The following is a 17,425-nucleotide window of genomic DNA, read 5'->3' on the forward strand; positions in this document are numbered from 1 at the left end:
ATCCATGCTGCATCTGGCCGTAATCTCATTTTCTTATTTCTTTTAATAGCACTTAGTCTAATGTCAACAGCACTACCATCAATGATGATATCAGTTCTCAATGATGTCTTTTGAGATGTCATCAGTGATGCCACTTAACATGAGCGACATCATATGTAGGGTCATAAGCAGCGTATGGCGGAGCGCAAGTTATGATTAATTTAGATAATCACATCTGGTAAAATTCTGTAGTTATTTGGTTGTGTTTAATAACCATAAATGTATGTAAATTTTACTTTTTCAGTGAATGTATGAGTTTTGAAAACATATGTTAAAGGACTTATAACCATTGCAACCTATGTTATTTTCAATGAACGTCTTGGACTTTTTCTTCATACACCACATCTAACTGTTCCTGGCATCAAACCTATTTATGGTCAGCACCGCTGCGCAACCCTCGTAGTACATGGCCTTTTGCCTTGCGCAAGCTGGGTTAGCCACTTGGCTTGCGTATCAGTCATGCCCTGTGCCCAACCCACCTCAGGTGGCCACCCCTATATGCCACTTGCATTTGATTGTGTGCAGTTTGCAGCAACACCTGTCCTTCAGTCAGGCCTGTATCCAACCAGCAACAGATGTCCAAGATGTCCAGGCTCAACAAACATAGCCTTCGCCAGTGAGCAGCTGGAGTTGGAGGCATGGTATGGCTATCACCCAGGTCCTGCACCAGAAGCCAAAGGCTATGCTAAGCACAGCTGCAGTACTCCAAATTATTTTAAACAAAATGCATAATGTGTGGATCTTGAGACCTCAGGTGTGTCCGCAGGATCCATGGAAGGTCTAGGATTCAAGAATTCACATAAGATTCACACTTTTTTTAATTCTAATTTTATTATCAGAGGTGCCTTTAGGCCCCCAAAATGGGGCTGCGGGTCATGGTAGGCTCACCCTGCCCCATATGAATCACACTTCATAAAACATTCATCTTAGTTCTAATTACATCTATTCATTCAATTCAATAGAATTATATGCTCCTTCAATGCATTTCAGGAAACACAAGCGATTCATCTCCTATTTGCAGTAGAAAATGTTATGTTGGATGCATAGATAAATTAATAATTCGGACTCAAACAGAGAGTTCACAATTAACAAACACAGACTGATCTACATTGAAATCTTTGTTTCGCTTGAGACGATGTTTAAAAATCAGGAAAGATCCCTTGTGGGTGTTTTTCCTTTACTTGAGTGTAGTGGGCTTACACACTAGCTGGTGTGGTGGTATTTCTTTAATTTTGCTCTCATTGTGTCTCGAGCAGAGTTGTAGGAACAAACGTTGAAACACTCGAGAAAATGTTTTTAGAGTGCATTATTGAAGCCTTATTTTTATTGAAGGCAATTGCCCATATGCCTTAAAACGTCTCTGTTTTTAGAGTCAATGGCATTTCGATCCCAATAAAAATGGTGGGATCATCATCAGGAGTCAGGGAGATATGATCCCGAGAGAGAAATTAGAAAAGGTAATGCAGTTGCCAAGGAAGGTGTCCCTGTTGACAAGCCTCAGGAACAGTGTGGGTGGGAATGACGGAGCTGGAAAACTCACTGTCCTGAAAGGACTCCATGTTGCCATTTAGCGCTACCAGTGCCTCCCCAATTTTGGGCTGATGTGAGCCCTGTGAAGGAATCTGGCAGTCAGCCATGAGACATAGACCACATGCATGCTTTCCACTGTAGGCCGATTGGAGTCCCGAATGGGTATTCAGCATATTTCCATCTCAGGCCATTCCTACCCACCTTCTTCCTGAGGCTTGTCAGGAGTACCCTCTCCTTTAGCGACTGCATACCTATCGCCTTTAAAAACATCTATGAACCCTATATGATTGTTGAGAACTTGTTTTAACAGGCCGTGTGGTTAATATTTTGTTGATACACTTGTTGATCACGATTTATTACTTGAGTGTATCACCTCTAAAGATAGCATCGAGTGTATTTATTTCTCACCAATATTTTCTGTGCCACTATGTGCCTTGAAAATGTTTTTCATAAATCCCTTTGAATAAATGTTATTCGCTATTTGGTACTTTGCATCTAAAGTACTGCTAAATGTGTTTTTTGTATTAATTACTGCCCCAGGTCCCCAGTGATCATTGGGTCTGCCTTGTTGAAAAATTATTAAAATGGCTAAAGGGCAGAGGATTAACTTTCACAATATCTCTAAAACATAATCATTTCATGACCATAATGGAACACTTCTTAAATGCTAATTTCTGGAAAACTACTTAATGGATTTACCTGAAATCAAGCAAAGTTATATCTACATGCCAAGATTGGTGTAATTCCCAGTGTTTTTTTTTTTTAGGGTTTGGCCTGCACTACCCTTGCGCTGTGCATGCCAAATCTTTAATGTTATTTAAAAATAAACGTATAGGGAGCTTAGAGCCCACCCATTACGTACCTTGAATTACCATTGGCTGGCTCCTACATCACATTACTCACCATTGGCTGGCTCACACGTGGTCTCCACATTCCTCTACTTACCATTCTCTGGCTCCTATATGGGTCTTAGCTTGTCAATGCCTCCTCCGCACCTCCCTCGACATGCATTGAAGACTGGCCTCAGGCCCAAGAACCGCTTCTATTATTAGTCTCCTTCCACTTGTTGTCCTTGCTCGGCCAGGCCTTTTTTAGGATTCTTGCTTGTTGAAGAAATTTGTCTAGGGGTATTTTGCGCCATCTCGGCATGACCGAGTGGTAAAACTACACTGATTTCTGGCTCTACCATCACGTGTTCCCGGGTATGAAAGAGATGAATATTAGAAAATAAAATGCAGTCCACTCATATTTGGTGTGTGAGAATTACGAACATATTTATTCGATCGACGTTAATATTTAGCATGACAGCGAACTCTAGTGGTCACGTAGTAGATTTTCAGCGTGAAATTGTGTTTTCATTAACAGATGCATCTAATGTGGGGTTGTATAAGAATAGACTGGAGATTGGCATGTAGATTTGCTCTGCGACTGTTTAAGGGAAAGTGGCACGCGTGTATACGATCAGGACAGTAGTTTAGCTCGTTTTTAGGTTTCACCTGCACAGCGCTTGCGAAATCTTTTATGTTTAAAAAAATCTTAAAGGTTACCCATATTTTTTTTAAGACAGGTTGAACAGAGGGCCTAGGTATTGTGAAACATGGCTTAACGTTTTTTTAAAAACGAACTATGACACGGACAGCGATTACCACAGCATAGTGCCTTTTTATTTAACTTTAAGACATGATGCACAGCAGCTAGCGATACTGTTATCGTGCCTAAAAACACTGTAAAAAACAATAGATTTCACAGAGGCAAAACCTGTTGGCTTTGTCAGTGCTTGTTCTGTATTGAGGTGCAAAGAAGCCAATGGGAAATGTCACTTTTGGGGCCTTCCTTTTCTCTCTCCTGCTTGACAGATCTGCACAAAATATGCCTTATAAAAACCAATGTGATTTAACCTTTAATTTCTGGAAAGTTCTGTGTAGAATGTTCCAAAGGAGCCAAAGTTATTAGCAAAACAAAAAATAACGTTTGAGTGGAAAGTCTAACCATAAAGGCACATGCGCCATTGCAGCCGGTGTGACATTTACTGCATATATGTTTTTTTTTTTTACCCAAGAGTGAATATTTTGAAATGAACAAAATTATAAATCATAAGAGAAAACTGGCAATGCACAATTTCCCTAATAGCAACACCAAGACTACAATTTTGATAGTGATTTGTCACTATGCTGTATAGAGATGCAATAGGAGGAGGACCACCCGCAGTTATTGCTCTTGGAATGACCCAAGTGAAGCGGGGATGAGGTCAGGTAGGATAAAGGTTTTAGTCTAATGAGACAGAATGGAAATAGTCAGGTGACATAAAATTATAGGCTGAGGAAGACTTGGAATGTACATTTTGGTTTATTTGGATAAACGAGGCTTAAAAGAATTCTAAGATGCACTTTTTAGTTGGAAAGCTCTGTCACAGCTGGTGGTCAGTGCGAAGAATGATTACAGTTTGACTGAATTGATAACGCCCTAGTGTACTTGAGATAACAATGAAAGACAGTCAGGTCAGGTATAAATCTTATTTTCGAATTTCCCCAGGCATCAGACCGGATCTGGAGATTTTTCTTTGAGCAGTACCTCCGCACGCCGTCAGGTGGCGTCGGTCGACTCCACAGGCTTCGTGCTCACCGTGATGACGTTGCAGTCATATAAAGGCATCACCCCGGCGCGTTGACGTCAGTTTCTTTTCACGACTTTCCAATCCAGTATCACGGCGCCATGAAGAACACAGAGTGGTGCGCAAAAACTAGGGCCCTTAAGGGGAAGTTCCTGTCCCTAGAAATCAGTTCGCAGTGTAGGGAGGATGGGCGGGTCGGTAAGGAATCTGCAACTAGAATATGCCTCTACCAGATATTTTGTTACCGAAGGTAAGTAACTTGTATATCCGATAGAGACTTCTAGTTGCAGATTCCTTACCTTTGAATAGATACCCGAGCAATACCATGACCCGGTGGTGGGCTGCAAACCAAGATCACACCAAAAAGTCTTGCAGGACCGAACATCCAAAGTAGCTGTCCCGTCGGACCGGATTATCTAGGCAGTAGTGTTTAGTAAAAATGTGCAGGGATGCCCACGTTGCTGCCTGACAAATATCTAGGACTGGAACGCCCCATGCTAGCGCTGTGGTAGCAGCAGTAGCTCTGGTGGAGTGAGCTCGCAAACCTTTAGGGGGTTGCTTTTTAGCCAGACCATAGCAGATTTTGATGCATAAGACTACCTATTATGAAATGGTCCTCTTCTGCACCACCTTCCTCTTCTTTGCACCCACATATCCCACAAAGAGTTGATCGCCCACCTGGAAGTCTTTGGTACGATCACGATAGAAGGCCAACGCTCTTTTTGGGTCTAGACGGTGGAGTCTCTTCTCTTCATGAGAGGGATGTGGGGGTGCATAAAAGGTAGGCAAAGTGATGGACTGTCAGACACAGAAGGGTGTCACTACCTTAGGTAGAAAATAAGCCCTCATGCAAAGCACCACTTTGTCAGGATGTATGGCAAGAAAAGGTGGCTTAGATGACAGAGCCTGGAGTTCACTTACTCTGCGGCCAGAAGTAATGGCAACTAAAAAGACAGTCTTTATAGTTAAGAGCCTTAGAGGACAGTTGTGAAGCGGTTCAAACGGGGTACACATAATGTATGTTAAGATCAGGTTGAGATCCCATTGGGGCATGATGAATGGGATAGGAGGAAAGAGATGTGTGAGGCCTTTAAGAAACCTCCCAGCTATGGGAGGTTTAAATAAGGAAGGCTGATCTGGTAACCTCAAGAAAGCAGAGATAGCAGAGAGATATCCCTTAAGAGTGCCCAAGGTGGAAGAACACTGCCGGGCAAGGGAAAGAATAAAGAGAAAAACTTGAGAAAGAGGAGCAGAAAGAGGATCAACAGAATTGTCGATGCACCCTGCTAGAAATTTCTTCCACCGACAGACGTATACAGTTTTGGTTGAGCGACACCTGGCTGCCGAGATAACGTCACAGACTTCAGGTGGTAAGTCAAAAGACTTCAACTGTCACCGCTCAATCTCCCCGCATGAAGCCGCAGAGTTGACAGGTTCGGGTGGAAGACCCTCCCCTGCTGCTGCTATAGAAGATCCTCTCGAAAGGGCAGTCTGACTGGAAGAACTAGCCCATGTTCAAAAGATCAGGATATTAGACTCTTCGTGCCCAGTCCGGAGCCACCAGTATTACTTGGGCCTGGGTCTTGCCTGATCTTCTTCTGAACTCTGGGAAGAAGCGGTATAGGCGGAAAGGCGTACAGAAGGCCTGAATTCCACTCACGACACAAAGCATCGCCGAGCGAGTGCCGCCTTGGAAACTCCTTCGTGCAAAACAGCTGACATTGCGTGTTCTCTACGGAGGCAAACAAGTCTGACCAAGGTTCTCCCCACTGCAGGAAGAGACCTTGCGCCACCTCCGGATGGAGACGCCATTCGTGGTCTACCACGCATCCTCGGATGAGTTTGCCTGCTCTGGCATTCAAGGAGCCTGCCAGGTGTTGAACCACAAGGGAAATGCCCTGATGTTCCAGCGAAGTCCAGAGGCGAAGGGCCTCTTGACAAAGGGTGGACGACCCCATTCCGCCTTGTTTGTTGCAATATCACATGGCAGTGGTGTTGTCTGTGAACACCTGCACTGCTTTCCCCTTGATTGAGGGAAGAAATGCTTTCAATGCTAGCTGAATCGCTCAGAACTCCAGATGATTGATATGGAGCCCGGTTTCTGCCGGAGACCAGATGCCTCTGATCTCTGCCTCTCCCATGTGGCCACCCCATCCCAGGAGTGACGCATCTGTCATGACCGCAAGATCTGGTAGGGGAAAGGAGAGGGATCTGCCCTTCACCCAATCCTGATTCCTTAACCGCCACTGCAGGTCTTTCGCAGTCCCTTCCGAGATCTGGACCTTGTTGGAGAGATTCCCCTGATGCTGCGGCGAATGGAACTTCATTTCCCACTGCAGAGCCCTCATATGCCATCTGGCATTTTGAACCAGCAGGATGCAGGAGGCCAAGAGGCCTAGCAGCCTCAGTGTAATTCTCACCGAAATCCAAGACAGAGGATGAAACATCAGTATCATAGCCTGAATATCCTGGACTCGCTTTTCAGTAGGATATGCCTGAAACTGCACTGTATCCAGAACAGCTCTGATGAAAGGGAGCGTCTGAGAAGGAGTCAGGTGTGACTTTGGCATGTTGATAGTGAGCCCCAGCGAATGCAAATGGTTCGCCATAGTTTGGAGGTGGGAGATGACTCTCTGGGGCGAGTTCATCTTCAACAGCCAATCGTCGAGGTAGGGGAAGACTGGGACCCCTGCGTAGATGAGCTACCACCACTTTCATGAACACCAGAGGGGCACTGGTAAGGCCAAAGGGGAGCACTGTATACTGAAAGTGCTTGTGACCTACCACGAATCGTAGGTAACATCTGTGGGCCGGCAAGACAGGGATATGGAAGTATGTGTCTTGCAAGTCCAACGCTACCATCCAGTCTCCGGGATCCAGGGCAGGTAGGACCTAAGCCAATGTCAACATTTTGAACTTCTCCTTTTTGAGGAAGAGATTGAGGGACCGAAGATCTAATATAGGCAAAGACCTATGTCTTTTTTCAGCACCAGAAAGTAGCGGGAATAGCAACCACGACCTACTTCTGGCAATCGAACCCTTGTTATAGCTCCTTTGGCCAAAAGGGCTTGTACTTCCTCACGGAGAAGCGCCATATGATCCTCCGATATCTGATTATATGAAGGTGGCATGGCTGGAGGAGATGTCTAGAAGGGGATGGAGTTGCCCCTTCTGACAATTTGGAGGGCCCACCTGTCCGAGGTAATGGATTGTCACTGGGGCAGGTGATGGCGTATCCTGCCACCCACTGGCTCCTGATGTACCTGCGGACTAGGAAGGCTTGGAGGCTGAAGAGGGGGTGGACTGGGCGACCCGCTGGCTCCCTCATCCCCGGGGGCGTGGGATCCCGCGTCCGCGCAAGGGCTCTCTAGCATGCGCGTGTCGGTGGCCAGGGGGAGAAGAACGCAGTAGGGTGCCCCTTAAGTAGCAACAAAAGGGCCGAAAGGCTGACTCCTGGGGTCTAGGTGCCGGCGTGAGCCCAAGGGACCAGGCCGTGGTTCGGGAATCTTTAAAGTGCTCCAGCGTCGAGTCCGCCTTGTCTCCGAAGAGACGTATGCCATCAAAGGGCATATCCTTCAAGGATTGCTGGACATCCTCTGAAAAGCCAGATGTTCCCAACCAGGTGTGCCATCTCAATGCCACCGTCGATGCAACTGATCTTCCCAGAGAGTCGGTCGTATCCAGTCTACAACGAAACATGAACTTAGCTGCATCCCTCCCATTTGTTACGGCTTGGGAAAGGACAGTCCGGGCCTCCTCCGGAACTGCAGGCAGCACTTGCGCGACCGTATCTCAGAGAGTATGGGAATAGCGGCCCAAAAGGCATGCAGTGTTCACAGACCGCAGCCCTAGTCTGTTGGAAGAAAACAACTTCTTCCCCAAATTATCCAGCGTTTTTGATCACTTATCCGGGGGTGTGGCAGGGAATGCGCCAGATGAAGAAGAAACCTGGGTGACAAGGCTCTCAGGCATGGGGTGTTGGGTGAGGAATTTAGTGGTTGGACAGCGCAGGCCGATGGCGGCGGGCAATCGTCCTATTCACAGGAGCCCCTGTGCTGGGTCTGGGCCAAGTATCCAAAAGGACATCTATCAGTGCCTTATTAAAAGCAAGAAGGGGCTCGGAAGAGGAAGACCCCGGCTGAAGCACGTTGGTTAGGATATTAGGCCTAACCTCCATAGAAGGTAGCTCGTGGTCCAGGACCTCAGCCGCCCTGCTCACCACTATGAAATAAGAGGCTCCCTCCTCCGTAGCCACGGTAGAAGGAGAGAGCATACCAGTGTCAGGGGAAGGTCTAGACCACTGGCTTCACCCAAATCCTGCACACAGTCCATTTGGGGGTCAAGCTGATATTCTAAAGGGTCCAGCGTCCCCTCCATACTCTCCCTGTATCCATACCCATAAGAATAAGGGTCTGGATCAACCCTGGGCGCAGGAGAGCCCATAGAGAACAGAATTGGCGCTGAGCGACGTCATTCCGGCTCCCGTCATTCTGGCTCTGAGTCGTTGGGTATGAGGATGGGATCGAAGTCAACTGTGGGCCCAACCAACGTCAGGAATGTCGACGTCGGGGAATGTCGTTGTGGAAACCGAGAGAACCCCAACCGACTCACTTGTGCCCGAAAGTGGGTCGGACCACCCAAAAATGAGGTGCATGGCCTTGTAAAATTCCTTAATTTAAGCAGGGGTAGCTCCGGCTCCCAGGAAGTCGGGGAAGCGTGGAGCCGACCCAGAGGAAGGCTCCGTTGACAAAGGCCTAGAGCGTCAACGCTCTTCCCGCATCATATCATCCGATCTACAGGGTGAAGTCGAAGAACGCTTGCTTCGGGACGTGATCGCGCTCCAGACACCAGAGACACACAAGGTGCAGATCCGTCAACGACATAGTTCGGTGAAAGGAGTCGCAGGGCTTGAATCCGGTCTTGCGGGACTTCCCTCGACGCATCCACAAACTTGTCAAAAATTTAGACAAAAGTGTTGACGTAGTCAAAAAATGGCTGAGGTAGCCCTCTCCGGATCTGCGCATATGCTGGCTTGGAAAGAAAAGAACTGACGTCAGCGCACTGGGGTGGTGCCTATATACGACCATGATGTCATCACGGCGAGCATGACGCCAACGACGCCCGCAGAGTCGACAGACGTCACCTGATGGCGCTTAGAGGTACTGCTCAAAGAAAAATCTCCAGCTCCAGTCTGATACCTGGGGAAATTCAAAGGTAAGGAATCTGCAACTAGAAGTCTCTATCAGATAAGTGTTTGCTGTGATTAGGGAGAATGGATGAGATATTAATACTGCAGGGAGTTGGAGTTTCATTTCGGATTTGGATCCCATTTTAAGGGGATAGGTAGCCCAGATGGTAATTCTCTGATACAGCCCAGCCTTAAGGATTGGACAGAGGTGTGTGCAGATAATTCTAACTGCTGTGACATACAAGGCCAACGGAGAAGGTTAAAGGGAGCTGGTACATGCAGATACCCAAGGAGAACAGGGTGTGTACTGGAAGCACCAAAAGTAGATAAAGGGAAAGTAATAGAGGACAGGGCACAAACACAAAGTAGAAAGAAGAAAGGAAGAAAAATAACACAGTAAAAACATGGCTAAGATAAGTAGGGGAACTGTGCTGGCAGACAAGATGAAGGATGGGTTAGAAAGATCATAAAAGTAACGAAGACAAGCAGAGTTAGTGGTAAGGCTAGGATAGGTTTGGACGACTAAAGGAGTGGAGAGATTAATGACAACAGGTTCTCCAATCTGCACCTAGAACAATGTCAGTGTTTTTACCTGAATCATATACAGGTAATCAGTCAAAGAGAGGCTCTGATTCCGGTACCAACACACATGGCTGATGGTATTGGGTCGCTGTTTCTGACCCTGGCAAAGAAGATAGTGAGGAGGAAGCTCTGAAGAAAAGGTGAGAAAGCCAGACAGTGAGCATTAAACGTAAGGAGTAAAGTAAGCAGAGAAACAGGACATGCAAGTCTTGTTACAGTTATTGGCTGAAGTGTACATGTGGAAAGCAAGAAACATAGCTGAAGAATACCAAAGATATACACCAAGGTAAACCAAAAAACTGACAGGATTTTCCAGTAACATGGTTGGTAGGAAATCAGAGAAAGTTAAAGTACCAAATCAGGAGGAACTGCGTGGGAACATGAGTTGGAAATACAAACAAAATAGTGAAACACAGGGGGGACATCAGAAGAAAATGGGACCTGAAAACCTGAAGGAAGCCACACGCTACACAAAGTGAAACCATGAAAACAGTAATTATCTAAATCAGGTTTGTAGGAGCCAATGCAGCTGAAAGTGACGAATGATAAAAGAAAGGGAAATAAGACATGAAATGAACGTGTCCTACATTAAAACGGAAAATCACATGTAGTGATACAACAGCAAAAATAGATGAAATAGAAAAGTATGCTCAGCATGATGGCAAATGCAAGATTTATTAGTAATTACATACATTTACTGCCTTCAACAAATACATACATAAAGACACAGAAGGTGGCAGTTACATCTAAAGCCGAGTAGTGTTCAAGACAAGAGAGTAGGGATGATGAATTCCTTTTATATTCTTCAGAAACAAAGGTCAAATCTGACAGTAACCTTAGACTGTTGAGAAAGAGAAAAGACCTAGCAACACACTCAGTACCTCCTGGGAGCCACATCTATCAACCAAACTGAGATGTGTTATGTTAAGTCCCACATTCTCACGCGTCTCAATGCAAAACTCATCAGTGTCATGACAAACGATAACGTCTGCACATTGTTCACCTTTAGGCTTCTTTTCAAACTGGACATACTGACACTCCCAACCATCAACTATGCCTGGATGCCTATGCATCTCTTTCCCCTACATGTTTTCTATGTGATCTCACATGCTCCGACGTATGCAGCCACTCCTTTCTAACGAAAAATACACACACAGTATATTTCATCAAGCACTCAACAGTGCACTAGTGTATGCCCTTTCTGAATAAGTGACGGGGAATAGTTCTGCCCGTCCAAACTCGGCCTTAGGAACATAATTGCAGGATAGCAAGCTACTAACTGTTGGTCAGCCACTGCTTGTTGTGAAGTACCAAATGGGGGGGATATGTCCACAGCCAAAGAATCACCTTCAAAACGGGTCTGGGAGCTCTCAACAAGCCCCGGTATAATACGGAAATTGAGACATTGACTTTTTGTGATTTCAGCTCACTCTCAAAAATACTAACTACAAACACTTGCATCCAAGGCGGACAGAGATAGAATAGAAGATGAAGTGAGGTGAATACGAAAGAAGCCTGCATGAGTGAGACTTAAACGAAGAAGAGACAGACCTCAACACCAGAGAAACTGTGGCAGGGGAGAGCCCCCTAAAGTGAAAGACACTGTGACAGTGATGAGACAGCCGATGGTAGGGCCTGGTTGGCTACCTCTACAGCCACGCAGTGGTCCATCATGGATACACTGGTGTTGCGGTACCAGCAGACGTGCATGGTGGTGTTGGCACGGTGATGGCTCTGCCTCTCCAGGGAGCTTCGGGAAGAGTGCACGTCATCCTCTGACTCCTGCTCAATAAACACCTCATCCGATGATCCTGAGGGCAGCCAGAATTGAGCACATAGTGAATACATTACATGGTGTTGCAGCCATTACACACATGGGTGAGAGGTGACTGTAAGTTGCAGGCATGCAGAAATAGGGGAAAGTAGCTACAACACGTGCTGTTCTGGTCTCTTGCGAATGACTTCAGCCTATTCTAGCTTAATACAAATGTACACTTGATCAGGCTATGGACAAAACTGTGCAAAGGTGAAGATTCCTTTAAAAGAGGATTAGGTGCAATCCAATAACAGTATATAATTTAAAAATAGTTTACTTCCGTTTTTTACGCTGGATTGGTTGAACGTCCAATTTAATGGTTTAAGAAGCGTGTATTTATTCATCATCCTAAGTGGTATGGAATTTTATTGGTTCAGAAATCAGTTTCAACGAGGGTCCACGAAGCTAGTACAGCCTCTGAGTTTTAGTAGATTCATATAAGATAAATGCACATAGAACTAGGATAAATCCAAATTAGTCACATACAGAGCCTGAAATGGAAAAATAGAAGTTAAGTAATCTAAAAGAGTACCTGCCTGCTTCTGAGAAGTGCTGGTATTCTCCAATTAAAAGTATTACATTTTCCTTGAGAAGTGCTGGTACTCTCCTTCTCAAAATAAAAAAGTGCCGGTACTCAGTACCTTACAGTATCGGCCCAATTAAAGCACTCGGTAGTTCTTTTGAGAATCTGACACAGCTCCAGTCGTGGCGGCCCTACACAGGACAATGCTGGGTTACAGCGCCTACCTTGCTAGACCACTTGTACTTCACAGTACTTAGCTGCATTCATACATCTTCCTTATATCACTTCGAGGCACTACAGTAGTGCATCTATATATTCGACTGGCATTTCACGATCCAGAAGTAGGCGCGCACACAGTCGCAGAGTAGCTGCTGGGGTTTGGGGCTCGCACAGGATGAGAACGTCATGGATGGTAAAAAGGAACACTAAAGTGCAGCAGGAGGACGGAGAGGGGAAATGGGAAGTTCTAGGGTAAATCCCCCTTTTTATCAACCCACTTGAGGGGCGAAATTGTGCAATGAAAACACTGCTGCAAAGCCGAACCGGAGAAATGTGCTTCATGCGTTTCATGTGCCTTTCCCTGGCCATAAAACAAGTCCAGGGTAAACCAGCACACGAACTGCACAAAGTGCCAGAGCTCCCAAAAACAAAAAGTTTCAGATTCATAAGGAGACATGAAGTTTTACAAAAATGAAAGACGCGTTTACTCCTTAGGAGCACGAGAAAATCATAGGATAACAACCCAAGAACTCTCCATCTCACCTGTGTACCATGCCTCAGGTTCTGCTCCTGGTCAGGCAGATCATACAATCTATAACCCTAATGGGCTCCTGACGGGGACAGAGGTGGTGGAGGTGGCACATAACAGGAAGCCCATGTGATTGTGACTGTGACAACAGGCTGCGTGGAGAGATAGCACAATCCATATAATCCCTTACCTCTCCTTCCCCCAGTGGTTGAACTGCGGAGGGGAACGATGTTCCCACGCTTTAGTAAAATCATCAAGGCGGGTGATCCAACGGGAGGGCTTTCAGGAATGGAACATTACTGGAATATCCACTCTAGGAGATGTGATGCGGGGCAAAGTCCTGGACTCATTCCAAGACATGCAAACAGAATATCAACTACACTGCAGTCAATTTTATCAGAATTTGTAATTCCATCATGCTCACACCCAGTATATTAGGAACCTCACAGCTCTTCCCGAATTCAGCCAATTAATGGTAAGCTCCTCCTGGGAGACCATAAAATAGCGAAAATATACCAGTTGCTTGCCTCAAATAGTCGAAATACACTACCCACCCCTTAGGGTAACCCCCCCCCTTTCTCAACCCACTTGAGGGGCGAAATTGTGCAATGAAAAACACTGCTGCAATTGTGCAAATTAACAGCAAGTTTACAAGCATGTTTACCAATTATGCAAATTTCCCTATAGCTGCTGCCCTGCATATTTCGAAAAGACTGCATGCACTGAATGTTATTTTAGGCTGGTATTAATCAGTTTGCAGCCGAGTCTCTGCATTTTATGAAACTGTGTGAGACTGCAGAGACTGCTTTGTTCTTACACTTCGGTTCTCCTTGTTTTTATGACATTTAGGAGTTTCACTAAAAGCAAAAGTTATTTATTGTCAGTAACAATCTTTCTGGTGGATACCCTATCTGCAGATTACGCATCTCGTGAATTTCCCCTAGGAGCCAGACTGGATTTGGAAGTTTTGCAAACGTTCTTCTATGACATTATGTTGTGCCTTATGTCCAAGTTGGCTCCAGCGCCTCCTGGATGTGATGTCACAGAGCCATATATATGACACAACTCAGCACTTTGGCATCAATTCTCATTCTTCCACTACCCCTCCACCACCCTTTAAGGTGGAGCAGAACTTGACGCAGTAAAACCAATGCATAAATCACACCTTATTTTGAGTTGTCAGTATGTTGTGCCATATGCCTAAGTTGGCTCCAGCACCTCCCGGATGTGATGTCACAGAGCCATGTATATGACACAACCCAGCACTTCAGCATTAGTTCTCGTCCTTCCATTGCCCCTCTACCACCCTTAAAGGTGGAACAGAGCTTGATGCAGTAAAAGCAATGCATAAACTAAACTCTATTCTGCGTTGTCAACACCAGAACCCGCTTAGAGCAGGAAAGATGGTGATCAGTGAGGAATCTGTAGGTGGACAGAATATCTACATGAAACATCGTCGACTAAGGTATATTTTTCTACTGGTGGACATTTCTATTTTCAGATCCCTCACCTCATGATTCATGTTACCCAATGGAGGAAGGTCTGAGTAAACAAACAGCCAAAAAACCCATCATCACAGCCAGTAAACAAAATTGTCCAGACCTGGTCACTGGCGGATGGGAAGACCAACTCAGAGAGAAGGCGGCACCTGAAAAACAGGATGCAACCCTATTACAACAGCATACAAACAAACCAGAATCGAACCCCGGGACCTTACCCCTTAACTTTCTGGACACTATATGACAACTGGAAATGCAAATGAGAGTAGATATGAGAATCAAATCAAATTTCCAAAACCACACAACAGACTGGTTTACAGGCAAGAGGGCAGCACTCGCAAGTAGCAATGAAAGTGAAAGCCATCCCAAACAACATAGGCATAGACTCGCATTGCAGACCCCAACCTTCTTGAACCAGAAGGACCAAAGACAGAGAAGCACCAAAAACCAGCATGGTGCTGTTGGTCTACATGGCTCTCAGTGTGTCAGCGATTGACATAATTGACCCACTGAGATCCATGTAGACCAACAGTCAGATAGTTTTCTGCTGAACAAAGGGTTAAGCATGAACTAAGGCTAGGAATAAAAAGATTCATTGAAAACCTTCATACAAATGATGAGGGTGCTCACTTTATCTGTAGTTTATAATCTATGGGTCTTAGATGTTAGGATACTCAGTATTTGGACTATCATATACTTTGAGAGAAAATTAACAGTGTTTTCTGCTGGCACCAGACACATGAATAGTTTAGTAAGCCACCTAGAAGGAAACACAATGGTCAAATTGTATAAAAAACAAAGGGTAAAGGTTCCTCAATGGAGGGCAAAACAACTCATCTAATATTTAAATATCTTGTATTTTGCAATATATCATTATTTATCTACTATTTCTTATATCCAGTGAAGGAAATGAGAGGAATTCATCCAGATACCCGATCCAATACCTATTACTAAGCTGGATACGAGCCAGCCCCAGTGAAATATGCTGATTATGACCCAGTATAATTTTCAGACACTGGGACATATTCATTGGAGCACCTGCACTTTGGTTGCATTCAGAGCAGCATTGTTCAGGTTGGTGGGTGAAGGAGGTTTCTTCTTTAGAGTCGGGCCAACTCAAATGCCTTACTTAAAGGGCCATGCTTCTCTTTGAGCCTCGTTCTAGCTTCAGGCTAACTGAAGCCTAACACGTTGATGCCAATGTGATGGCATAAAACAGACATTCAGCTTGCTGTTGCCTCACAAGTGCTTGAAAGACAAACTATGATTTGGTGGCTAGTTTTTTTGTTTTCTTTTACTTTTACAATCCTCTTTGAAAGGGATATACAAGCACTGTAAGAATGTAAATGTTTGTATGAGTAATCCAGCTAATAATTATTTATTTAACACCTAGTAATATTTATTGTGTTTATAATGCAACTCATCCTAATATGTGAGTGCACTTTACATCACACTAACATTATACAGAGGAAATGACTCATAAACGCGAAAGTCAATATAGAGGAAATGTTGTAGAAGACAATGAGGATGAGAAGGTGTTGGCGACTCATTTCCATACTGATCTGCATTTTGGAGAACCACAAAGTCACGATTTGAAAGGTGCATAAGGTCAAGAACCTAGGGCCAGATGTAGCAAGCCGTTTGCATGTCGCAAACTGCGAAAAACGCAGTTTGCGCCATGCAAACGGCCTCCCGCGATGCTCATTCCCAAATTGCGAGTCGGTACCGACTCGCAATTTGGGAATGTGACTCGCAAATAGGAAGGGGTGTTCCTTTCCTATTTGTGACTCGCATCGCAATTCAGACTTGCTTTGTGACCGCGAATGCGGTCGCAAAGCAACTCGCAGTTACCACCAGTGTCACACTGGTGGTAACTCATTCGCACAAGGGAACCTTCCCCTTTGTGAATGTCGACAAAAATATTTTTTCAGAGCAGGCAGTGGTCCTATGGACCACTGCCTACTCTGAAAAAACGAAACCTAATGGTTTCGGTATTTTTTCCATTTTGCAACTCGTTTTCCTTTAAGGAAAACGGGTGCAAAATGAAAAAAAAAAAAACTGCTTTATTTAAAAAGCAGTCACAGACATGGAGGTCTGCTGACTTCAGCAGGCCACCATCCCTGTGAGTGCAGGGACTCGCTATGGGGTCGCAAAAAGCGACCCACAGGTGGGTCTTTGCGACCCCATAGCGAGTCGCAGAAGGTGTCTGAGACACCATTCTGCATATGCTTTTGCAAGTCTGAAATTGCGAGTCACACCGACTCGCAATTTCAGACTCACAAAAGCATATCTTGCTACATCTGGCCCTTAGTGATTTGGGTTGTCTGTACCAATAGGTATCTACCACTACCCAAAGGAATCCTTTTTTGAAAACTTAAAATAACAAAAGGTTGAGCAAAAAACAGTAAGACTCTTGCTGTCTGCATGCAGCTGCCTGATGCCAGCTCATAATTCACTGTGCTATGCCACAAGGAGTGTAGTTTATAATATGCAAACATACATGGATCTCTGCGACAAAAGCTGTGTCTCACTGAGCTGTCTACAAATAATAATAGCGAACTGCATATTGCAGGATGTGCTTCACATCAGGCACAATAACACTGTCTGCTATTTTTTGATGAGTCAAACCTTTTACTAGCCTGCACAAAGAAGTCTACAGTTGGTGCATTAATCACCAGGGTTATCGTACTGTTATTGCACCTCGGAAATTGCTGAGCATACAAAGATCTCTTCAGGAAGTGCCTTAACACTCACACTCGCCCAACGCCCTTGTTGTCATCTTCTTTGGGACAGAGGTTTGAAAACATAAATTAACTCTGCTCCTGACGACTCTGCCCACAGTGACCCCACAACTTTCCTGCTGCACAATTTGACCCCCAATTTATGGCA

The 17,425-nt window shown here is 45.1% G+C and overlaps 1 protein-coding gene across 3 annotated transcripts in view; it reads right to left on the reverse strand.

The window, feature by feature from the left end:
- FARP2 (FERM, ARH/RhoGEF and pleckstrin domain protein 2) overlaps positions 1–17,425 on the reverse strand; it is a 1,575,889-nt gene that overhangs the window by 256,987 nt on the left and 1,301,477 nt on the right. For 2 of the 3 annotated variants that reach the window (XM_069213633.1, XM_069213632.1), the window contains one exon: positions 11,598–11,761. In XM_069213633.1, the coding sequence (XP_069069734.1) occupies positions 11,598–11,761 (164 nt within the window). Of the gene's footprint in view, positions 1–9,960; positions 10,080–11,597; positions 11,762–17,425 lie in introns of all 3 variants that reach the window. The other variant, XM_069213634.1, reaches the window with a different exon arrangement.

The sequence above is a fragment of the Pleurodeles waltl genome, chromosome 11, assembly GCF_031143425.1.
Source record: "Pleurodeles waltl isolate 20211129_DDA chromosome 11, aPleWal1.hap1.20221129, whole genome shotgun sequence".
NCBI lineage: Eukaryota > Metazoa > Chordata > Amphibia > Caudata > Salamandridae > Pleurodeles > Pleurodeles waltl.